The sequence below is a fragment of the Salvia miltiorrhiza genome, chromosome 4 (genome assembly GCF_028751815.1).
Source record: "Salvia miltiorrhiza cultivar Shanhuang (shh) chromosome 4, IMPLAD_Smil_shh, whole genome shotgun sequence".
In the NCBI taxonomy this organism is placed as follows: domain Eukaryota; kingdom Viridiplantae; phylum Streptophyta; class Magnoliopsida; order Lamiales; family Lamiaceae; genus Salvia; species Salvia miltiorrhiza.
The window spans coordinates 1,370,480-1,395,161 of NC_080390.1; the positions used below are offsets into that span (position 1 = coordinate 1,370,480).

Below are 24,682 nucleotides of genomic sequence, written 5' to 3' on the forward strand. Positions count from 1 at the left end.
TCCTCTCATAAAAGAATGAAGGAAAATAATTGTAACTGAAAATCTAAAACGGTACAGAAGTTTGTGGTAAATATTAAATAAAAAATCAAGATTCTTAAAAGTAGAGTTAAAAGAAAAAGTTAAGTAGTGAAAAATATTATACTCCATCCGTCCCTGAAATAAGTTCATCTTTTTCCATTTTGGGACGTTCCCCAAATAAGTTCCTCTTTCTTTCTTTCTATTTTTGGACAACTACCACACCACTAATAATACTTTATTTATTCTTACTTTTCACTTTTTCACCACTCCCAATACTAATTATAACACTTTTTCACCTTTTCACCACTCCCAATACTAATTATAACATACTCCCTCCGTCCCACTCTAAATGTCCCATTTGCCATTTTGGGCTGTCCCACTCCAAATGACCCATTCCCTTTTTGGCAAAACACTCTCACTCTATACCTAATATTTAAATAATTTCCACCAACCCACTTTATCTACTTTATACCCACTTTATCTACTTTTTACACATTTCTTAATCTCCGTGCCCAAAAGAAAGGAGACATTTGAAGCGGGACGGAGGGAGTATTTTTCTCCATTATCAATACACTTTACCATTTTCCTTAAAACCCGTGCCGTCCCCAAAGAGGAACTTATTTTGGGGACGGAGGGAGTATTAATTTGTGTTAAAAATGGTGAAAATGTATTATAATTAATATTGTGAATGTTGAAAAAATGAAAAGTAAAAGTAAATAGAGTAAGTGATGGGATAATTCTAAAATAGAAAGAAAAGTTATTTGAGAAATGACTCAAAAAGAAAAAAAATATGAAATTATTTGAGGGACCGATAAAGTATTAAACAACAATATTGAAAAGCTCAAAAAGCCATTTCTTTCCATTCTTTTAATACAAAGAAAATAATACATCACCCCCACAATTTAATACGCATATATTTTTATTTTAATCCATTTCCTAATTTAGTATTCTCTTCGTCTCAATAATCTCGACATATTTTTCTTTTTGAGTTGTTGTAATAATATTGACATATTTTTATTTTGGCACGTAATATTCTCTTATTAAAAACTTCTTCTAAGGTCTAAAGCTATTGGGAATTTTGTGGGGAAGCTAATCTCTGCATATATAAACGAAACTGCCTCTAATTTTTCTTGCTTTTCTGCTCCGCCACCACTAAATTAGCACCCCTTGCGCCGACTTCTAGGAGCCCCTATATTTCTGCGCTCTCTCTCTCTCTCTCTCTCTCTCCACATATATGGTAAATTGGTAATGTATTATACTCCTAGTTTTGAAACCTCGAAGCTCAAACCAAATAGCTGGCTGGTGAAAGATTGAGCTTTTAACCAAGATTAATTGTGGTAAGCATTGGATTAGCAAAATCTTTTGGTGGATTCAAGAAAAGCCATCATAGCTCACGTTGAGAAAAGGAGTAAATAATGCACCAAACAGGCAAAGGGAAAAGGGTAAAGAAAGGTAGAAATCTTTGAAGATAGATACTAGGAAACATCCCGAGAAAAGATTGTATCTTTTGGGGGATGTAAAGTTTCTGGCAGATTTTATTTGGAGGTGGGTTTTGTTTTCTTGAAGGTTAATTAATTTAGTATGTGAAGTTAAGGGATTGTTGAATAATTTAAAGAAAATTTCATGTGGGTTATTATTCTGCTAATGATTGAATTTGGATTGAGGAAAATATTCAAATTTTGAATTAAACAAGTTCAATTTGGCATTTATATATACATATATAGTGTTTCTGCTCTAGTGTATTAAACTAATGAGTTGCGATTGGAAATCCAAAGTATTTTTACTCTGATTTAGACTTAACTTGATTAAGACATGCTTACACTAATATAATATATCTACTTGTTTGTTTGTTCCTTTTTCCCTTCTATTTACGTACTCTTAGTTGTAGCTATCTTGAAACAGAAAAATGTCTTGTAGTTTTAGGTGGATTCCTCATTTATGGAGTTATGGTGTCATGAAATTTTGATTGTTTTTGGTTTGGATGTCATTTCAAGCTTTGTTGATGTAATTCTGGCTCACACAGTTTATATTGGTGGGATTTCTTTCAACCATGGACCTTTTTCAATAGCATTAAGCTGCTAGAGTTTCAGAGAAAGTTCTGTTTTTCCACAATGCCTCTTTCAGAGTTTTTGAGAATGGCTAGAGGAAAACTTGAATCTGGCCATCAGAAACCGGCTCCGGCCGATATCTCATCTAGGTAAGGCTTCCTCAGCTCTAAGTTAATCGAATATGATCATTTTTATTGGTTTTGGTGTTATTGTTTGTTTTATTGCTATTTTTGGTGATCTTGTGTTTAGGCCTGGGAATGAACTAGTTGAACTAGTTTGGGAGAATGGCCAGGTTGTGATGCAAGGCCAGTCCAGTAGGGCTACAAGAAGCCCTACTCTTAACAATTTATTGTCGAACACGTCTAAAGCTCGTGATGCTGCTACCGCTGCAAGGTATGGGAAATTTGGTGGAGTTGATTCTATCATGAATGATATGGTGCCAGTGGTACCCTCAGGGGGACATCGATTTAGGTCAAGATGATGAGATCGCTCCGTGGTTAAGTTATCCCATTGATGATGCTCTAGGGCAAGATTATGCTTCCGAGATCTTACCTCATATATCTAGTGTCACGGCTCATGGATCGTCTATGCAGAATAGCTTTGTATCAGCGGACAAGAGAAGTAGTTGCGAACAGGCCGTTAATAATTCGCAGAGTGGGGCTAGTAATGTGAAGGTCCCTTCTAGATCTTCTTCTAAAGATCGTCTTTTTGGTTCATGGCTGCCTCAACAGCTTCGCCAGACATCAGACGCCTTAGGATCTGGTGTCACTGATAATTCGAGTGACCATCTGGATTCTGTATTCGGTAATCCAGGTCAAAGTAGAGATACAGTTAATGGCTCAGCTAGTACGGTGATGGATAGGCGTAGTATTCCACCACCTGCTAATTGTTCGAATTTTCCTGAACTTCTCCCATTTCTCAAGACCAGCTGCTCTTGCCAAAGGAAGCCTCTCAAACTCTGATGGGATTCCTATGTCAGTATCATCAGTTGTGGAGAGGGTTGAAACTAAGGATAAAGCCAATTGTAGTAATCCAGTCAAATCGATACGCATCGAGCAAGTTAAAAGCATGCCAAAAGACAACGACTCCCATGGTTCTTGTACGCTTCCCGTGGTAGGTTCTAGAGAGCAAGTGATTAAGGAACCTCTGGAAAGAGCTGATAATTTATTCAAAGAAACTTCCATCAAGAACGACAAGCCTCTGATTCTAAGTAATAACGAAAGTTCAGCAAAAGGAGCCCCTGATGGTGAGAGGATTGTTGAGCCTATGGTTGCTTCTTCTTCTGTGGGATCTGGAAACAGTGCTGATAGAGTTTCTTGCGAACAAACACAACATTCTAAAAGAAAATTCTGTGATATTGAGGAGTCCGAATGCCGGAGTGATGTAAGTAATGAGAAAGTACGCTAATTGTTCGGTTTCTGTTAGTTATTGATTTATCTTACTCTTTTAATGGACAGGATGTTGAAACTGAATCTGTTGATGCCAAGAAAGCAACTTGTCTACGAGGATCTAAGAGAAGCCGAGCTGCAGAAGTGCATAATCTTTCTGAAAGGGTGAGCAAGAATCATTGGCCAACAATTTCTGTCTTTGTGGATTCAATCTCTCTATTTGCATAGATTGATCTCCGTTTATAATGTGTAAACAGAGACGGAGAGATAGGATCAATGAGAAGATGCGTGCTTTACAAGAACTCATACCAAATTGCAATAAGGTAACGAGATCTGAGATTTCTAGCTCGTGATGAATCCAACCATAATTCATTAAGTTCTTAAGGTCAACTTAGTCGGTTTAGATTGAGTTCCTGGCGTTCAGTATAATATTGGTTCACGTTTCGAGGGTTATTCTATTAGAAAGTCTTGCTTTTACAGAAACTGAATCCACCCCTCAACACGACCTTCTTTCATTTGGTCTTCTTGTTTTCATGAGCTTTTGAACTCCAACAAGAAGTTTCCTTTTCATGTAGTTATTTCCTTTTTTTGGTTTTGATTGCTCTGTTTTTTACTGTCAGGTGGATAAAGCTTCAATGCTCGACGAAGCCATTGAATATCTAAAGACCCTCCAACTACAAGTACAGGTAAGGTGAAGTCTTTCAAGCATTACATTATTTCTTTTTTCAGAAGAATAAACTTCTTAACACACGCTCTCTCGTAACCCCTGCCTGAGGACATTTTAAGAGGAGTGTCAATTCCGATTCAGATGACAGGATTTGATGCTTTACCCCAATCCATGTTTTCAAAAGATAATTTCGTTTATTTTAATTCTTATTTTGTTGCTCTTTATGCAGATTATGTCCATGAGTTCAGGGTTATGTATGCCTCCTCCGATGATGTTTCCGACAGGAATGCAACACATGCATCCTGCTCATGTTCCACATTTCCAACCAATGGGCATTGGAGTGGGTATGGGTATGGCATTTGGGATGGGTATGCCAGACATGAATGGTGGATCCTCTGGCTGTCCTATGTATCCCGTTCCTCCCCTACAAGTACCGCACTTTTCTTCTCCAATGCTGGGGCTCGCCAATTTCCAGCGAATGCCTGGCCATAACCATCCAGTATTTGGGCATCCTGGTCAAGCATTTCCCAATCCAGTCACAAAACCACCGTTCGTTCCTTTAGCTCCGCGCCCTCCTGTAACTTCTGCCATGGGATCAAGTGCTTTGAGGAATGGAAGTAACAGTGAAATTCTTAGTACATCTCAAATTATGAAGTCCGGGGATCCAGTGACGACCACGAATTCACAGTCAATGTGCAGTGCGGAAGCTAGGAGCTCAGTCCACAACAAATCCAATCAGGTTTGTTTTCATGCATTCTGTTATATTATGAGCCAGGAAGTTTTTGGATTCAGCCATATTTTTCTGGGAAGATATGAGAAACTAATTTAGATTTAGAAAGAGAACTATCATTCATTTATCTGCATTCATTACTTTAAAATTGCTTATGCTACCTGAAAGATCTTCGTGACGCTTCTCTTCCTTTCTTTTGGTTATGTCACTTTTGGTTTGGTATTTTTTGCTTTTCCACGATTGTGTTTGGTCAAATTTATAGAGTCAAAGTTTATACCTAACCAGAAATCAACTAGTATATGGGGTTTCATGAGATTACATCCTTCTTGGTTGTCATTGAGTTTGATATAGCTGGTGAATTTATTCATAGCCCTCGACTTTGAGTTTGTTTGGGAAAAGGATGACTTGTATCATTCTGTCCAATTTCTCTGCTTCATGCTTTGAAAAGCTTACTTGTACGGACCCTAGCATAGTCTGTGTTGTTCTCGTATTTGATCATGTCTCACCTTGTTTTGATTATCATCTTCATTCCTTAGCTTTTTTATAGAAACCTTACCTTACTAAAAATTCAGCTTTGGATATGCCTCCAAAAGGGCTTCTGTAGAGGCAAAGAATAATGTTTCGCCATGAGAAAGTTATCATTTACTACACCAGAAAGATTCGCCGTTTCTGGACTATCATCTCGATTTTCCTGAAGGAAATCGAGAAATAAGGATGAATTTGTAGTGGAAACGGATTTATTGATATAGGAGATTGTCTGCTTATTTTGGTGGCCTAAAAACAAAAAAGAATAGATTTATTGACTGTAAATTGTAAGGTGAAGATAAGGGACTAGAGATGAGCAAAATTCTCTTCTGTTAGCCAAGTGATTTGATGAGATGTGCGAATAACAGTTGTTTGACATTTTAGTTCGTTCGAGTTATCAAACAAACCACATGTCGATAAACTTGTCCCTGAAAATTCCGCCAATCATTAACATGATTGAACTTCATCTGTTGAACTCTGCTTCAACTGATCTTAAACTAATCACTAATTATATTCATATCTCACTTCCCCTCAGGAAAGTAAATAAGTCTTTCTGCTGTCTTATTCAAATGTTCTTTCTATTGCAGCCTACAAAAGAAGTAGTAGATCAATGTGCTGCTGTGCAAGATAACGAACGGGCCACAGATGCGGGATCTTCTGCAGCTCATTTGTCTGCCACCACTACGGACATTAACAAAGAACCAGGTCAGCACAACAGATATCTCGACTAAATTTCTCTCTTTAGAAGGTGTTTGTCTAAACTTATTTTAGAGAGCTTATAAGCTCCAACAACTTATAAGATGTGCTCCCTCTGTTCCCCAAATAACTTCCTAACTTTCCTTTTTGGCCCGTCTCCAAAAAAACGATCCTTTCTATTTGTGGACTATACCCTACCACTAATAATACCACATTTACCCTTACTTTTCACCTTTTCACCTTTTCGTCTTAAAACCAGTGCCCCTCCCTCCTAGGAAGTTATTTGGGGGACGGAAGAAGTAATGTCTAAAGAGCTTATAAGTTGTCAAAGTGTTTGGATAATTGAGCTTATAAACTAGAGAGAGAGAGAGAGGAAATCTGAGTTCGAGAGAGAAAATTAAAGAGAGATGAAATTGGAAGGATATATAATGGAAATAACAAACTATAGTAGTATTGTTCTTGTAACATGATTATTGCTTATAAGAATAAGATTATAACAAAATAAGTTGGGGGTTTGCGAAACTTATTTTTGGGGAGCTTATACACTGTTGTAGCGTGTTCTTACATCTTATAAGCTGTTTATCAGTTTATTTTGTCAAACACTTTACAAGAGTCGCTTATAAGCCCCTAGACAGCTTATATGTTGTTTTCAAGTAGCTCACAGTTTGTTATAAATTCAGGGTGCGATTAGCAGGAGGCGTGGAAGTGTTGGCCGAATGGCATTCCCCTGTTGACGACGTCTTCCTCTGCTCGCCTGGTAGGACATGAACTTAGGTAAATGACCCGAGTTTTGTAGTGGTCGTCGAATGAGCTACATGACCTACAAATTGCACAGGGTTGGAAATATTTTTTTCAGTACAAAGTCACACACACATATATATATATATGTATGTATATCTGTAACCCTCTGACAGTATTGTATATTAATTAATCAGAATTGAGTTTTGTGAGGGTTGAGCAGTGCCAGGAGTAGGTCTCTTGGTAAATAAGGTGATTACTGATTAGATACATGTTTTAGCTGTGTTGATACAGTTTCTGTTTTCGAATTATAATTACATATATACTTCTTCGAGAAGAAATATGTTTTTTTTAGTACTTATGTTGTTGAATTTACCATCGAATGTTGTTTGTTTTGATCTTCGTGTGTGGTGTATTGGAGATAATGTGACTGTTTGCTTCATTTTAGAAATATAAGAAAAAAAAAAAAAACTATGGATTTTTTCTTGTTGTTCTTCTCTCATTATTCCCCAACGATGTAAATTTTTTGATTATTTTTCTTAAAGTGTATTTTATTACATTTTTAATTAATAATGTACTTTTTTTTCTTTTTATTTTGTACTAACATTATCCTTACAAATTGTACCTTTATTTTATTTATAACAACTTTATTAAAACTCGTGTTTATTCTCAAATGAGATTTTATTTAGTGGACAAAGGGAGTATCATACTCGATTAAGGCCGCGTTAAATCTTTTGGTGAGAGAGAGAGAAAAGTGTGAAAGACTGCATTAAATTGAAGGTGTATTTTTTTATACTTATAGAATAATTCTTTTTCTTAAATATTGAAGGTGTAATTTTGCTACTTTTAATTATCCAGTTGCTACATCTTTTGGCTTTGAAACTGCAATTTATTAAGGAGAAGAAAAAAAAGAAGAAAAAGAGAAGACCTAAAAACCCTTTATCTCTCCATTAAAGGAACAAAAAAGTATTATGTCACTTATTTTGTAAAGAAAATAGGGAAAAAAAAGAAGATATTAAAGCCAGTTCTTTATGTAAAGTAAAAGAGTGAGTCGTGTAGGAGGTGGTTAATGTCTATGTAGAAAAAAAATTAAAATACAACCTTCGTTTAACTATGATTGTCTCACTTACCAATTTTTATTATTCCATTATCCTTTAAAAATATTGATCGTAGCACTTTTTTTTTTTTTTTAATCAATTTATACTTTCTTCTTAATTTTTGTGCTAAAAAATTTTGGGACAATGATATTGAAATGAAGGGAGTAATGATTTTAGACTTTTGAGGATTACAACACTTCTTTTATTACATGAACATTGGTTTCAAATAGAGGAAATTTGATCTAGAATTATAATAAATTGTCAATTTTTGGTTTTTTCCATAAATTTTTATTTTTATTTCAAAATACATAATAAATTTTATTTTGTTTTTTTGGAATTTTTCCACGATGAAAAATTCTGATAAAAAATTTAAATAGTGTGGCAATGCATTGTGGTTACATGGATAAGTTATATGACATGTCAATTAACTCATAACATTTAGGGCCCAAAATAAATGGCATGAAAATCTAAATCTAAATATCTTAATAAAAAATAATTTTACCCAAACAAAAAAGAATTGAAATGTAAGATTTTAAAAAGAGTATGTAACAAAGCAACATCATTTCTAGTCCCTGCTGTTAGATATGCCACATCATCCAAGTCCGATGCCGCGTCGTTTAAAAATTCATCATAAAGTCATTTCTAGTTCTTAATTTTTTGCCGGTGAAAAACTTCTTGTACAACAGAATCTACTACTCCCTCCGTCCTTATAAAAAGTACGAAAATAAAGTGATTGAATATGTTGTGAATGGAGTACGAAAACTTATCAAAAATAGATTAAATACATGTATGAGTACGGACTAAAATAACAAATTAGGGAGTAGTATTTTTTACGAGGACGGAGGGAGTATTAATGTATAAGTCATAAATTGGGACAACATAATGCAGGATTTACTTAAAAAAATGGAACAACACTAACTTTAATACTGAAAACAGTCAATACTAAAATAAAATGTATTTACACCCATGGACCAATAAATTGAATATTGCATCGCATAAATACACAAACCCAACAAATGAATAAAACATTATATCAGAAAAACAAAAAAAAGAAAAGAAAAAGGGAAAAAAAAACCTTGTTGTGTCTGCATAATATATTTAGCATGACACTAGTAGAATATATTATCTAACACTGCAACAACTCATGCAGCCAAGCAATCCAACACCAGACATACACAGACACAAACCTTCACAAACTGCAACTTATCACACAAAGAAACAAACCACATCACCACCATCTTCACTTCATTCAAGCCTTGGCACCATCCTTTTGCTCTGCAGCCGGCGTCTTTGAGTTGTTCGACTTCCCAATGATCGCTTTCCTCGCCTTCACCAGCGACTGCTTCACAATCTTCACAAGAGATTGCTTCTGAGTCTTCACCGCCACGCCTTCTTTAGGAACATCCTCCAACTTAGCCTCCTCCTTTGCTGTCTCATCAACTGGTTTCTCTTCCAATTTGATGTCTTTGGGCGTAGCCTCGTCTTCGCATGCCTTTTCATCTTGTGGCTTTTCTTCAGCTACAACACTTTTCTCTTCAGCCACATCATCACTTTTTGGTTCAATCTTCTCAGCCTCAGTGGATTTCTCCTCTGTTTTTACATTCCCTTCATCAATCAGATCAGATACAGCTTCCTTTTCTTCTACTTGGGCAGCAGCAGGAGCTTCAGAGAGATTAGTTTCTTCCTCCTTTGGCAACTTGGCATCCTCAGCCTTGTCAACAGAACATTCCGGAATCCCTTTCTCGACTTGCTCAACCGCCTCCTCCACAGCAGGAGCAGCTTCTTCCACCACTTGGGCAGGCGTTTCTTCGCCTTTGTTCTCAACAACCACCTCAGCAGCTAAGGACTCCGGCACATCAGCAACTTTTGCTGGTTCCTCCAACTTCCCTTCACTAAGCTCGGCACACTTCTCCTCCACTTGCTTCTCAGCAAGAACAGGCACGGGTTCTGCTTTCTCCGGAGGTGCTTCTACCACTGGAACATCCTCGACTTTCTTGTCCTCTTCAACAGGCTTCTTTTCCTCGACCTTTTCTTGAGTTGATTCCTCTTCAACGGTCTTGTCATCATCGACCTTTTCTTGAGCTGATGACTCGGGAGCCGCCTTCTCATCCTCAACAGAAACTGCCTTATCTTCAGCAGGCTTCTTGTCCTCGGCCTTTTCTTGAGTTGATTCCTCTTCAACGGTCTTGTCATCATCGACCTTTTCTTGAGCTGACGACTCGGGAGCCGCCTTCTCATCCTCAGCAGAAACTGCCTTATCTTCAATCTTTTCCTCTGCCACAGTTTTTGGCTCTTCTGCTACATCATGACCCTCAATTTGTTTCTCCTCTATCTTTGCTTCTGCTTCACATGTTGATTCCTCAGTTATTTTACTCTCCACACTTTCCTTTGCTGGGTGAGAAGCATCATTTTCTGCTTCAATTTTCTTCACCACTTCTTTCTCAAATCCCTGCACATAAAAGAATGAGAATCTAAGCATCTGTTTTATGGCAAGAGACAATCATCAACTGAAATTCAAATTGGAAAAAAGAACAAAGGAGGGAAGCTCAAACGGCTCCACAAAACCAACAAGTCTATCAATTTTGAGGATTGCTAGTTTAGGTTTCATTCTTGCAGTGTTTGAATCATGATTGTTTCTGAATTCTTGCAGTTTAGGTTCCATTCTTGCAGCTTTGACAATCCTAGTTTAGGTCAACCATGGCCAAGACTAAAGGAGTGATGAATCTTCAACCATGATTATTAACTAGATATACATAAATTCAAGGATAGCAAACATGATGTAATAAGCAAAAAAGGCAGCTCGACAACCAATAACCAAAAGAAACAAGTAAATTTAGTGATGTATTTGTAGGTTTAGCAGCAAAAGGGGTAAACATGATTTCTGGTTTCCACTGCTGATTTGAACTGTTCTAACCATTTCTGTTCAATAATAATCTAATCCAAGTAAGCCAACTAAAAATACAGTCTTTTCAACTAACAAAACAGCATCAAGATTAACACACACACACAAAATCCTAAACATGTGTATTAATTTCAAGAACTGAAGGAACAAACAGCATAAACACATACATACCTCGGACTCAGAAGGGGCAGGATGATCTGAGGAAACAGCAACAGTCTCACTAGCCATGGATTAATGATGGAAATGAAGAAAGCTGATAGCAAAAAAAAAAAGATACTGAGCAAACAAAGAGAAGAAAAACAAGTACAAAAACCAGAAAAAGAAAGGAATGAGATGGTTGGCAACAACCACAAAAGCAGGGGGGGTGGGGGGGGGGGGGGTAGGGGGGCTTAAAAGCAAAACACACTACACAGAGTAGAAAAAAACCACACCACTCATATACAATTTCACATGCTTGATGATCTGTCAGCCCAAGTGAGTGGAAATCCTTCAGCTTGCCATCAATAATAAAAATATAATTTTAAAAAAATAAAGTTGTGTGAGTAAATATGATTATATATAATTTAGCAGCAAGAATCGATTGGCCACACTGGAAAATCTTGAATTTTTGTGAAACAAATATTAGGGAGTAGGCGCTGTCATTGCAAAAGTGACAAGCTTTATCATGGGACCATTCTTGCGTAACGGTCTAATATTTTTTTTGCTCAACAGTTGTCTGATTTTGTCGGTTATGAACAGCCCTAAATTGGATTAGAGATGCTTCTTCATATTTATTCGAATTTATTGTTGGCGGCCATCTTTCTTTATGCTTAATTATCGGATTAAATTAAATTTTTAGTAGCTAGTAGTGCTTAATACCTGTCATATAAGGGGCGTTCGATTAATAAAATTAGACAAGATTAGTACTCCATTCTACGAGGCTATCGAGAAAGGCGGAAACAAGTCTGATAATCTGATGCGTGATATCGTTTGACAAAATGTTTGTTAGAAGATTTGAAAAGAAAAGAACGAAAGAGTTTTCCATAACGAAAGTCTTGAATATTGATAAAACGGTGAATGGTATCATCATTAGTAAGTGGAGATGGTTGAAAGTTTTCTTTTTTCCAATAGTTTTTGTTACTCATCCGATGATTGGTTGTTGGATTCTTTTAATTGTTGTTTGTCGAAGTGACTCTGAGCTCTCTTTCGATTGTTGTCTGTTCGTTGTGTTCACAGTCTGTACGGGTTTGAGTACCCATTGTACTCCTTCTTGATCTTTAATTTTATTTATTTTATCTTTAAAAAAAAAAACATTCGCCTCCATTTATTTATTTTATCCAATTCAACCAGCAACAAAAAGCCATTTGATTTTATAAAAAATTTAATTTATTTAAAAGAAAGTGTCATTACGATTCGAATTGTCCCTAAGGTCGATCCTTTTATAAAAATGATTGAGCGAAGGTCTAGGAGCCTTGAATTTGAGGGACACTCAAATTTTGAAAATAACTTAATAATTATAACTTATTATTATAAGTGTTACAAATATATTTACTATTAGAAATAAAATCAATAGTGTTAATAGGCAAAAATGCCCTATTCCTTATGTTGTATATGAAAAATGCCTTACTTTATAAACTTAAGTATTTTATGCCCTAATTATGTGAAATACCTATTTTATACCCTTTGATGTTGATGGGTTTGCTTGGTTTTTTGTGAAAGTCTTACACATTTGACCGATTTGTAAACCGATTTGACAGCTATTAGTCATAAAAGTCAACGATTTGATAGCTATCAGTCAAGAGTACATATGACCGGTGAGTGGCTAGATCATATGTTTGCCCGGGCGGACACATAATTTCACCGGTCGGACACATGGTCTAGCACCCAAATTATGTGTCCGCCCGGTGAAATCATGTGTCCGCCCAGGCGGACACATGATCTAGCCATCCACCGGTCACATGTACTCTTGACTGATAGCTGTCAAATCGTTGATTTTTATGACACTACAAAAAAACGCGTTTTTACCGGCGAAAACTACCGGCGGCTATTTTGTCGTCGGTAGCTAACGGCGGCACGGCGGCGGCAGTCCAGGCGACCCGAACTTTCGAATTTACCGGCCATCTACCGACGGCAAATTCCCCGCCGTTAGCTAGCGGCGGCGACGCCGCCGTTAATATTAAAATACGCATTAAATAATTTATTTTATAGAATTAACGGCGGCAAAGTTGCCGCCGCTAGCTAGCGGCGGCATTTGCCGTCGGTAACCGTTTAAATATAGGGCAGCGGGTTCCTTCTTTTTTCAGTTTCTGCGCCGCACACACACACGAAAATCCACCCCCCCTCCCCTGCCTGCTGCTGCTTCGCCACCGCCGCCGACCGCCGCCACCCTAGCAGGTATCTCTCTCTCTCTAGATCTATATATATATATATATATATATATATCATTAATTTTAATTATATATATATAATTATATAATTTTCACTTATATTATTTATTGTAGTTCGACGACCTCGTTTCACCGCCTTCTTCACGACACCCACCGGAAACCACCACCGAACGCTCTCTTATTTATTTATTTATTTAATTATGAATTTATTTATGTATTTAATTATATATTAATTAAATAGATTTATTTGTTATATATAGTTAATTAATTTATAATTGATTTTGTTTATAACTAAATTATATGAAGCATGATTAATTTTAAATTATATTAATCTATTTAATATATGTTGTTAGTTTAATTTTAAATTATGAAGCATGATTAATTTTAAATTATATTAATTTTAATCAATTAGTTTAAGAATTGTTTGTTAGAATAATTTATATATGTTGGATAATTTTGTTAAATTAAATGTTATGTGCTATGTGTTTATGAAATGTTATATTATATATATATATATATATATATATATATATATATATATATATTGTGGGATAGATTTAATCAATTTCTTAAGGATCTTCTCCATTTGGGATAGAAATTGATTATTTCTTAAGGATCTTCTCCCTACAAATGATTGTTTTTAATTTAATTACCATGATTTTTATTGCTTTTATTTGTATTGTATTATTGCTTCGACATTGGGGGGCCGGGTAGACCTAGTATAGGCTTAGTAAATTAGGACCACTATGGTCACTATAGTTGCTGGTAGAGTCGAGCACTTGGTAGTTAGGATAGTGGGGTTATGCTGTCGAAATTTTGTTAGATTTCAAGTAATTTATTATATTTTATTTGTTTTTTTCAATTAGAATTTGCAAGAATGAGTGATAATCGTACGTGGATGTACGCGAGATACAATGATCGTACCGCATTTGAAACGGGGCTTGAGTTTTTCCTTGAGTGGGCGTTCAATCAAACGGCGTACACAGATGGACAAGGTAACATTAGGTGCCCGTGTAAGAAGTGCAAGAATCAAGCGTATTTAGATGTACCTACGGTCAGAAAACATGTTAGTAGGCGTGGATTTGTCCTGAATTACAAAGTTTGGGTTTGTCACGGGGAAGCACCGCTGTCTATGCCGAGAGAACATGCTATAATGAATGAGGATGATGGATTATACAATAACTATGAAAGGATGGTGCATGACCATGCTGGACCTAGTAATTATCAAGATCCTCCAAATCTGGAGCAGCCGCCCAATAATGACGCTCAACAAATTTATAACATGTTGGATGCATCGGATACTCCATTGTACGCAGGATGTGACACGTACACACAATTAAGTTGGATGACTCAATTCATGAGCATAAAGACTGAAAGCCACATGTCAGAGAGGACTTACAATCAGATGTCTTCGATGATGAAAGTTGCTTTACCAGAGGGTAACAACTGTCCAGAAGACTTCTATAGTACGAAAAGAAATCTACGTGGTTTGGGTTTGCCAGTAGAGAAGATCGATTGCTGTGTTAATAACTGCATGTTGTATTGGGGGGAAACTAGTGAGCTACATAGTTGTATGTTCTGTGACCAATCACGATATAAGGACAGCTTGCGTGCATCTGGGAGTCGCAGAAAGAAACAAGTGCCCGCCAAACAGATGCACTATTTTCCCTTGACGCCCCGATTGCAGAGATTGTTTGCATCTCCTGCAACTGCTGAACATATGCAGTGGCATGCGACCTCCACAGACGATGGGATAATGCGCCACCCGGCTGACTCTCCGGCATGGAAACATTTGAATTCAGTCTTTCCTGGATTCGCCGATGAGATCAGAAATGTGAGATTGGGCCTCTCTACAGATGGTTTTGCCCCATTTGCACAATCAGGGCGTCAATATTCTTCTTGGCCAGTTATTGTCACGCCGTATAACCTGCCTCCGTGGTTGTGCATGAAAGAACAATTCATGTTCCTCACAGTCCTCGTGCCTGGCCCATCAAACCCAAAGATGAAGTTGGACGTATTCTTACAGCCATTGATACACGAGTTAAAATCTCTGTGGGAGGTTGGTGTGAACACTTACGACATATCGTTGAAGCAAAATTTCCAGATGCGAGCAGCTCTGATATGGACTATCAGTGATTTTCCAGCGTACGCTATGTTGTCTGGGTGGGGTACAGCTGGGAAATTGGCATGTCCACATTGCATGGAGAATACAGAAGCATTCACTTTGCCGATGAGTGGAAAACAATCGTGGTTTGATAATCATCGGAAGTTCTTACCTCCTAACCATGTGTTTAGGAGAAACAAAACTTCATTCTTGAGGAATAAGACATGCAATGTTGGTCCACCAGAACAAAGATCAGGAATACAAATCTTGAATCAAATCGAGGGGTTAGGCTTCGTGAAGGTTACCGAAGACTTCGATGGCAGGAATGCTCAACTCGCCAAATATCAAGATGTAGGGTGGAAAAAGAAAAGCATATTTTGGGATCTACCCTATTGGAGACATCTTTTGATTCGACATAATCTGGATGTCATGCACATTGAGAAAAATGTGTTTGATAACGTGTTTAATACTGTCCTGAATGTGAAGGGGAAGACAAAAGATACAGAAAAATCTAGAGAAGAATTGAACACCTTCTGCAAGCGGAAAGAGTTGAAGAAAGTGGATGGAACTCGAGGGTATCCGAAAGCATGTTATACGCTTGACAGGGAAGAGAAGAAGATCTTACTTCAATGGATCAAGAGTCTTAAGTTTCCCGATGGGTACGTGTCAAATATTAGTAGATGCGTTGACATGAACGCCCTGAAGATGCACAACATGAAAAGTCACGACTGTCACGTGTTCATGCAAATCCTTCTGCCTGTTGCATTTAAAGAACTTCTTCCTAAGAATGTTTGGGAGGCAATTACAGAGTTAAGTTTCTTCTTCAGAGAATTAACATCCCGCAACGTGGCCATATATGACATGAGAATACTGAGTGAGAAGATAGCTGTTACTCTTTGCAAACTTGAGCGTATCTTCCCTCCTAGTTTATTTGATTCAATGGAGCACCTACCAGTTCATTTGGCAGATGAGGCACGATTGGCTGGTCCAGTGCAATATCGGTGGATGTATCCTTTTGAAAGATATTTGAGGACATTAAAAAATCATATAAAAAACAAAGCCAAGGTTGAGGCGTCCATCGCCAATGCATACTTACTTGCAGAAATGTCAACCTTCTCTTCGTTTTACTTTGAAGATCAAATATCTACAAAGTGGACAACTTTGCCTCGCAATATTGAGATGCCCGTTGCTGAAAATGATGATCCTCTTTGTCTCGCCATATTCAAACCTATTGGGCGTTCACTTGGCCGAGGGACGAAGAGATACATGGATGAGCGCGAATGGCTTGCTGCACACATGTATATTTTGAGCAATTGTGCAGAGGTTGCAGAGACATATAGCAAGTGAGTATTCTCGTTCAATTTACGTATAAGAAGTGTTCATCATATATAGGTGTTAACATATTTATTTGATTCTTTGTATCCAAGGATCTTCAAGGAGGAAAAACGATATGCAAATCCTTACATGACTGATGCAGAGTTTGAAGTCGCGTTTCACAACGAGTTTATTGTGTGGTTTAACCATTACGTAAGAGACGATAAATTTATGTTAAATATACATTTACTTACTCTAAAATTGGCTAGCAAACTTAAATGATATTTGTGTGAAACAGGTTTGTCGTCCTTGTAACGACGAGTTGAACCCTTATATTAGGTCGCTTGCAGCTGGACCATTAAGGGAGATTGAAACATACTCCGGCTATTTCGTGAATGGCTACAGGTTTCACACAACTGATCATGATAGAGAGAGTGCGACTGTGAACAGTGGCGTTTGCATAAAAGGCTCGGTCTATGGTAGTGATAGAGATGTGCTAGACTTTTATGGGCGTCTGCAAGAGGTTTGCGTGCTGGAGTATCCGGGGTATCCAATTAAGCAGACAGTCTTGTTCAACTGTGAATGGTTTGACTTGTCGGCTCAGGGAACTTCTATTGATACAGACTTCAAGTTAGTTTCACTGAACCACACACGAAGATATAAGAAGTATGATCCATTTGTTTTGGCGAGTCAAGTAGTTCAAGTGTTTTACTGTCCCTATCCCAGTACGAACCAATCAAAGAAAAATTGGTGGTCAGCATGCAAAGTCAACGCAAGATCAAAGGTTGAAGTGTCTACTGCAGCATCTACATCAACATTAGATCAACCATTTCAAGAAGAAGTGGTTACTATTATGCCTACTCACACAAGTGTAGGCATTGAACAACCACTTCTCCTTCATCCCCTCGGTGGAGTCGTTGAGATTGAAGATGACGATGAAGCAGAAGACGATGATTCCCCGTTGACATCTAACGATAGTGATGATGATAGTAGTGATGCTTATGAATAAATGTAAATGCACAGATGACGTTGAATTTGATTGCAAATTTGTTATGTTTGTTAGTTACTGTTAATGTTATGTTTCGCTATATATTTGTTAATTTAATTGTATGCAACAGGCATCATGTCTACCTCTCGAGGTTTCTTGGGATTTGAGGGGCGATCTGGCGTTAATGCGCCAGAAGCTACAGCAGATACATCTGATGGGTCTGGGACGCATATTTCTGGGACTCCCGAGACTCCCCAGGCTTCTAGTAGTTCACGGGCTAGAAGGCCTAGGGGCCCTACAGCTGCCGCTATCAGAGAGAGAGAGGTTAAGGCACCTGATGGGAGGACGGTATTTCAGAGGCATCCTACGACTGGGTAAGTATTTAGTTAAAATTACTGTTTCTCGTACACCATGATTAAGTGACAAAATTACTTGTACACAGTGTTTTGTTGGAGCCCACTGGCCTGTCCAAAGCTTGCACGAGCACATTTAAGATGTTTGAAAACCCAGGCGGGTACACATGGAAGTTGACGCCCCCGGCGATGAAGGATAAATTTTTTGATGAATTACAGGTACAATTAAATTTATAATACATATAAATATATCATATTAAATTGTTAAAATGTTTTATATTAAATTAATTCTCTTTCTTTCAACAGAAAGAGTTTATGTGGCAGCCCGATGATGAGCGTGACGTGAGGAAAATGTGGGAGACAAAAGCCCGCAAAAGGTACTCCGACATGATGAGCGACTACAAGACAGATCTCAAGCAGTGTATCCGCCAAGGGAGAGAGATGTCTAGGCCCGTCTGGATGACTCCCGATTTTTGGACTGGACTCCGGGATTACTGGCATCAGCCCGAGGTTGAGGCTGTTTCAAATCGAGCACGTGCCAACCGGATGTCCGAGCCCGATGGGGAGGGTACAGGGATCAGTAGGCACGTGGGCGGGTCCCAGTCGACTCGTATCCTGCAGCAGTATATGGTATGTAATTAACAAATAATTACGTATATAAATTAAATTAATATATTGACTAATATAACTTATTTATCTTATATAAATGCATCTACAGAGCTTGGATCCTGGTACTCCCCAGGATGCACCGAACTATGCCACCTTCCTCCGCCTCCACACGTACGCCGACGGAAGTTATACGTCGGAGAGAGATGCTAGAATTGACGTAAGTGTTTAAGTTTATTCAAATATTTAGTGAATGTATTTATTTTCTAACAATTATGCATTGTTATGTATGTATTAGGCCGAGGTTCATCGACTGGCCGCTGCCACAGGACGACAGGAGCGGCTAGACGAGGTGTATTTGGAGGTGGTGCAAATTGATAGGTCACGGATCTACGGCGTCGGGAGTGCCGGGCAGAGTCAGGCTAGTAGGGGGTCTATCCGCAGCACGGGCAGTTCTGCGGTGTCTCAGCAGCTTTATGAGACACGGATCTCCACGCTGGAGGAGCGATTGGCGGCAGAGCAAGCACAACGCCAACAGATGGAGGACCGCATGGCGGCAGAGCAAGCACAACGCCAACAGATGGAGGACCGCATGGCTCAATTGGAGGCGTTTATGAGGATGTATAATGCTCAGCCACCTCCAGGGCCTGATGCCGATGATGATGATGATGATGCTTAGAATTATTAAAACTATATATTTATGTTTTCAAACAAAATTACATTTGCACTTTCTTTTCAAATTTATGTTTTATTGAACTATATATTTCAAGTGCTTTAATTATTAAAAGGGTTAATAGCCGGAAAATACACGAACTATTTTCAAATTTGCATATTGCACATCACCTTTAAAATTAGCTCCAGAATACATCACCTTTTAATTTTGTTGCAAATTGCACACGGCGAAAATTCCGGCAACTCTTAAGTTTGACCGACGATGACATGGACAACCGCGTGGCTTTTTTTACACGCTGGCAAGCCACGTGAGCAAAACGACGTCGTTTTGATAATTTGAAGAATTAAAAAAAAATAAAAAAAAATCTTTACTTTTCCGGCGAGCCATTCCACCACCGGCGAGCCATTCCACCACCACAAGCCATTCCAGAATCCGGCGAGCCACTCCAGAGGCGGCAGCTACCACCGCAGCCCCAATCTTCCACCACCGCAGCCCCAATCTTCCACCACCGCAGCCCCAATCTTCCTCCCTCCCTTCACCAATTTCTTCTTTTCCCCCTTTCTCTTCCACCACCGCGGCAGCCACCACCGCAGCCCCAATCTTCCACCACCGCAGCCCCAATCTTCCACCACCGCGGCAGCCACCACCGCAGCCCCAATCTTCCACCACCGCGGCCTCTCTTCGCCGCCACCACCTCCTCTTCCTCGTCCTCGTCCAGCAATCCGACCACCCGGCGCCGCTTAATCGCCACCGGAGCGCGCGGTGGGGAGGGAGTCTTATCGATCTCGTCCTCCTGGCGGCGAGAGGCGGCCGGTTTTTTGACGGATTTATTCGGAATTGGGGATCTCTTGAAGATCTGCTCCCGCTGCACGCGGAGGCTCTCGACGTTGCCCTCGATGCGGCCCTGGAGGCGGTGGCGCTTGACGTTGAGGCCGCCCATGGACCAGTGCGCCTCCTCCGCCCACGCCATGAGCGGATCCGTGACGGAGGGCGGCGGATCCACCCTCTCTTCGTTGAATTTGACGTCGGTGTAGAAGCGCGGCCGCGGCAGGCTGCTGCCGTAGAACTTTCCCGGACCTAATGCCACAACCATATCGCCGGGGAGTGAGGGAGGTGGCGACGAGGAGGCGCCGCTGGAGTGAGGGAGGAGGTCCTGGAGGGTGAAGATGAATTAGGGCTCAAAACGATTTTTCATTTTTTTTAATTGATACTCACTCAAAACGACGTCGTTTTGAATTCCGGTGAGTCCACGTTTGAAAATTCCGGTGCCACGTCAACACCGATCAAGGTGATGGTCAACGCGTGTGCAATTTGCAACAAAATTAAAAGGTGATGTATTCTGGAGCTAATTTTAAAGGTGATGTGCAATATGCAAATTTGAAAATAGTTCGTGTATTTTCCGGCTATTAACCCTTATTAAAACTATATATGTTTTATATATTTATGGCAATGATGATGATGATTGCATTTAACATAAACAAATAAATTCAAATCACATTATAATAACCAAATTAAAACACTTTTGGTGTATTAATGTTAAAAAAAAAATTAATTAATTATTAAATATTAATTAAATATTTTACCGACGATAAAAATAAGGACCGAAACGAACTCGCTCACTAATTAACAACATATTTCAGGTATTATCTCCACATATTCAAAGATTATAATTATATGAGTGAGTATATAGCATTTAAATGAATTAATAGATGTAGATATATCAATAATACGAGTGTTCTGTACTGGTGATCACTCGAAAAGAATTTCAAAGTTAAGCGTGCTTGACACAGAGCACAAGCAAGATGGGTGACCCACTGGGAAGTCGGGTCGCCGACTGGGAAGTTCGTCTAAAGTATGCAATACCGTATAAATACGGAAATAAATTATGGATATACAATATACAATAAAATAAATAAATAAATAAATAAAATAAAATAAAATAAAAAAATAAAATAAAAAACATTACCGTGGGCAAAACGCCGTCGGTAGTTACCGACGGCAATTTGCCCTCGGTAAATACCCGGCCATCCTCCGGCATGACCCACCGGCCGGCGGTAGCTTGTTACCGACGGCGTTTCGCCGCCGCTATTTAGCGGCGGTAATCGCCGTCGCTAGTTTTCCGGCAAGGTCAGCCGGACTCCGGTGGCTCTCTACCGACGGCAAAATAGCCCTCGGTAACTAGCGGCGGTGTATGCCGCCGCTAATTCTCCGGCTAGGCTCCGCCGTTTAACGGCGACAATTCCGGCGGCATCGCCGCCGTTAACTGCCGACGGCGGATGTTCGCCGCCGTTATTGTCGTTGCCGACGAACCTTTTAGCGGCGGGAGCTTGCCGCCGTTATCGCCGCCGGTAACACTATTTACCGGCGGCCGTCTTTTGTTACCGACGGCATTTAGCCGTCGGTAATCAACGCTTTTTTTGTAGTGTGACTGATAGCTGTTAAATCAATCAAATGTGTAAGACTTTCACAAAAAACCAAGCAAACTCATCAAATCAAAAGGGTATTTAAAGAATATGGCATAAAATGCTTATGTATATAAAAAATGACATTTTTCACATAGAACTTAAGAAATAGAGCATTTTAAATTTTCACTCAAATCAATAAGTGAAGTTCTTGACTTTGGTACTTTATATTTACTTTATATCCCTACTCGGACTAAAAAATACTCTCTCCGTCCCGGCCAAAACGATACATTTGCTTTTTGTCATGGTATTTAAGGAATTGTAGATTAGTGTTTTAAGTGTGTAATAATAAAATTATAAAGTAGAAGAAAGAAAGTAATAAAGTGATAAAGTAAGAAAGAGAATGTAATAAAGTGATAAAGTAGGAGAGAGAAGATAATAAGGGAATACTTAATTAGTTTTAATTAAGTGTTTAAAATTCCTTATTTTTTGCCAAATATAAAAATGTATCATCTTCGTTGGGACGCCCCGAAAAGGAATATGTAGCATCTTGGGCGGGACGGAGGGAGTAACCATTTTGTCACTGATCATTATAAAGTTAGCGAGGGAAGAGTTCAAAATTAGTAAATACTCCCTCCGTCCCATTCTAATAGTTCTGTTTTTCTTTTCAGAACGTCCCACTAGAATAGTCTTGTTTCTATTTTTGATAATGATTTACACTACAAACAATGTGATCTCACATACCTTACACACTTTTATACTCAAAAAGTAAATTTCTTAATCTCCGTGTCGAAAAGAAACAAGACTATTCTACTAGGACGGAGGGAGTACTAAATAATAGGAGACTTATTCTGGGCCTAATTCCACAAATAAAATTTTCTTACTAATTCTAGTTGCTTATAGTGTATAGTTATTGGGCCTACACTCTACGTTATAAGTTCCACCTGAGAAAATATGAAAATTTAGTGGTCCATTTTGCTCTAATGGGCCACCATAAATTGTTGATAATTTCTAAAATTAAAATACAAGACAAGATTTACAATCTTTGGAGCCATGTCATAAAAAACGATGGGCTGCTGTCGGCCCCAAACATCTCAAAATTAAATTTCTGAACTACACATATATTATTCAACTACTTCAATATTGGTTTTGCAATTAAATCAATGTTTCTATATTATACTATTAGTTATCTCTAAACCCGATAGGGTATGGTGATTTTTTTGAAAGGATGATGAATAATGATTCTTTATTTTCACTAAATGATGACTCGAATTTTTAATTTAATATTTTCTTCGTCACATTATTGTTGGTTTGTATTTTTTTTTGAGTTGTTCCAATAATAATGGCCTGATTTTATTTTTGGCAATGATTTTACATTATAAATAATATTGTTCCACATATATTTACATATTTTTACACTATAATTTTAATATCCTAAATACACATGCCTAAAAGAAATATATCAATAATAATGAAACGGAGGAAGTAATTGAAAGAAAAATATTTTACTAAGTTAATTTTGGTTGTAATGAAGAATGAATTAATTGAGACGCATGGATTCAATTGATTTGAGATCAATTAGATACACTGAAATTGTGTGTGTGTTGGGGGGTATTATTATTATTAGGTAATAAAAATAAATTGAACATTAAAAAATTAATTATATACATTAACAAGATGAAATAGACCTTAATTAATAATCATATACATAAAATTAAATTAAATCATATAAAGTTGAAAATTGAAGAAAAAATATATAAAAAATAAATAAAATTGAAAAATACTCTATCCGTCCCAATATTGTTGGCCACATTTCTTTTTTGGTTTGTTCCACTATTGTTGGCCACTTTCTAAAAATAACAAAATTTATTTTAATAAAGTCAACAATTAATCACTAATTAAGTCAACAATTGTTGGCCACTCTCTAAAAATACCAAAATTACTCACTAATTTCGGTGGGCCACACTCAATTAAAACATAACACTCAATTTCTTAATTTCCGTACTGAAAAAAACGTGACCAACAATAGCGGGACAGAGGGGAGTAAGATATAAAATGAAACATCGAATATGATACACTAAATCTCAGTCGGGGGAGTATGCCCCACAATATAATGACACCTTTAGGTGTAACTTCTTCATTAACCATTGTCCAATTAGATTTAGACAAACAACTCTGCACTTTCATTGATTGACATGACTCAACTCAATTTTGGAATGTGAGATAGTCGTAGTTAGGACCATAATCACATTTAATTTAAAAGGGCTATCATTTTTATGTGAGAAGAAAGCCCTCCATCATTTTCCCACTACAAAGCAAAAAGCATCTTGTGTAATTATTCTTACTTAGGGGACAAAGGGTGCATTTCAACGACAACACCTTTTAGTAATTGATTGAGTTAACTAGATAGATAGATTATGCTTCTTCTACCTCCCTATTCTAGAAAAAGAGGGCTTACCTTCTTAATTTAGGTTTACAATCTCAAACCCTAGCTAACCCTAACCCTATTTTTTAGTATTTAGATAAGTTTGTAAAAACGACCGATGTTGGTTTAACGACGTCGCTCCAATCGTTGTTATTGCGATTTTAAGTTTCCATAAAAGGTAATTAAATAAAGATATTGTCAAATCATCATCATCGTCATAATCAAAGAAGGGTTTAAGGGAGGTTGACAAGACAAAGGATAATTAATTAGTTTTAGAATTATGATTTTAACAAACAATTATAAATAATGTGCATGTGGTTATGTTCCCTAACGATACTGTTAATGGTCCAGCTTAATAGTAAGTGTTAGTGTCAATCTCAATTGGACCACTAATTAATCAAATTCATTTTATTTCAATTTCAATGTTCCCCACGGGTAATGTGTCGTGTTTCTTTGGATTAGTATTCCGATTATTTTTTGCTAATTATAATGTTTCTTTAATTATTTGTAGCCGATGATAATCTAATGTGATTCAAGATCTTTAATGAACTCATGTGACGTGGCTAGCTCTTGTAAGTGTATACATTGATATTTTGGAGTTGTAGAATAGAATAAGATGGTTTGGCTGGATTCTTAATAAAT

At 37.9% G+C, this 24,682-nt stretch overlaps 4 protein-coding genes across 5 annotated transcripts; 2 read left to right on the plus strand and 2 right to left on the minus strand.

Annotated features, from left to right (window-relative positions):
* Nucleotides 1–1,094: 1,094 nt before the first annotated feature.
* On the plus strand, nt 1,095–7,151 carry LOC131022088 (transcription factor PIF3). The gene is given in 11 exon segments (XM_057951479.1): nt 1,095–1,563; nt 2,042–2,215; nt 2,316–2,520; nt 2,522–2,962; nt 2,964–3,449; nt 3,524–3,619; nt 3,712–3,777; nt 4,075–4,140; nt 4,351–4,860; nt 5,964–6,081; nt 6,753–7,151. Coding segments are annotated over 10 exon segments (2,085 nt in total). The 5' UTR covers nt 1,095–1,563; nt 2,042–2,129; the 3' UTR covers nt 6,764–7,151.
* Nucleotides 7,152–8,826: 1,675 nt separating this feature from the next.
* LOC131022089 (uncharacterized) lies at nt 8,827–11,506 on the minus strand. Of its 2 annotated transcripts, none has more exons than XM_057951481.1 (3): nt 11,241–11,506; nt 10,981–11,062; nt 8,827–10,356 (listed from the first exon to the last, which is right to left on the minus strand). In XM_057951481.1, exons 2-3 carry the CDS (start codon nt 11,035–11,037, stop codon nt 9,157–9,159), a joined length of 1,257 nt encoding a protein of 418 aa, XP_057807464.1. In that variant the 5' UTR covers nt 11,038–11,062; nt 11,241–11,506; the 3' UTR covers nt 8,827–9,156. The 2 variants fall into 2 exon arrangements, with proteins under 2 accessions (XP_057807464.1, XP_057807463.1); XM_057951480.1 differs by having other exon boundaries at nt 11,252–11,395.
* A 2,322-nt stretch (nt 11,507–13,828) lies between these two features.
* On the plus strand, nt 13,829–17,602 carry LOC131022090 (uncharacterized). The gene is made up of 3 exons (XM_057951483.1): nt 13,829–16,622; nt 16,707–16,806; nt 16,892–17,602. The coding sequence occupies exons 1-3, from the start codon at nt 14,053–14,055 to the stop codon at nt 17,600–17,602; spliced, it is 3,381 nt and encodes a 1,126-aa protein (XP_057807466.1). The 5' UTR covers nt 13,829–14,052.
* A 2,146-nt stretch (nt 17,603–19,748) lies between these two features.
* On the minus strand, nt 19,749–20,350 carry LOC131021106 (uncharacterized). The gene has a single exon (XM_057950196.1). The coding sequence runs from the start codon at nt 20,304–20,306 to the stop codon at nt 19,749–19,751; it is 558 nt and encodes a 185-aa protein (XP_057806179.1). The 5' UTR covers nt 20,307–20,350.
* Nucleotides 20,351–24,682: the final 4,332 nt, after the last annotated feature.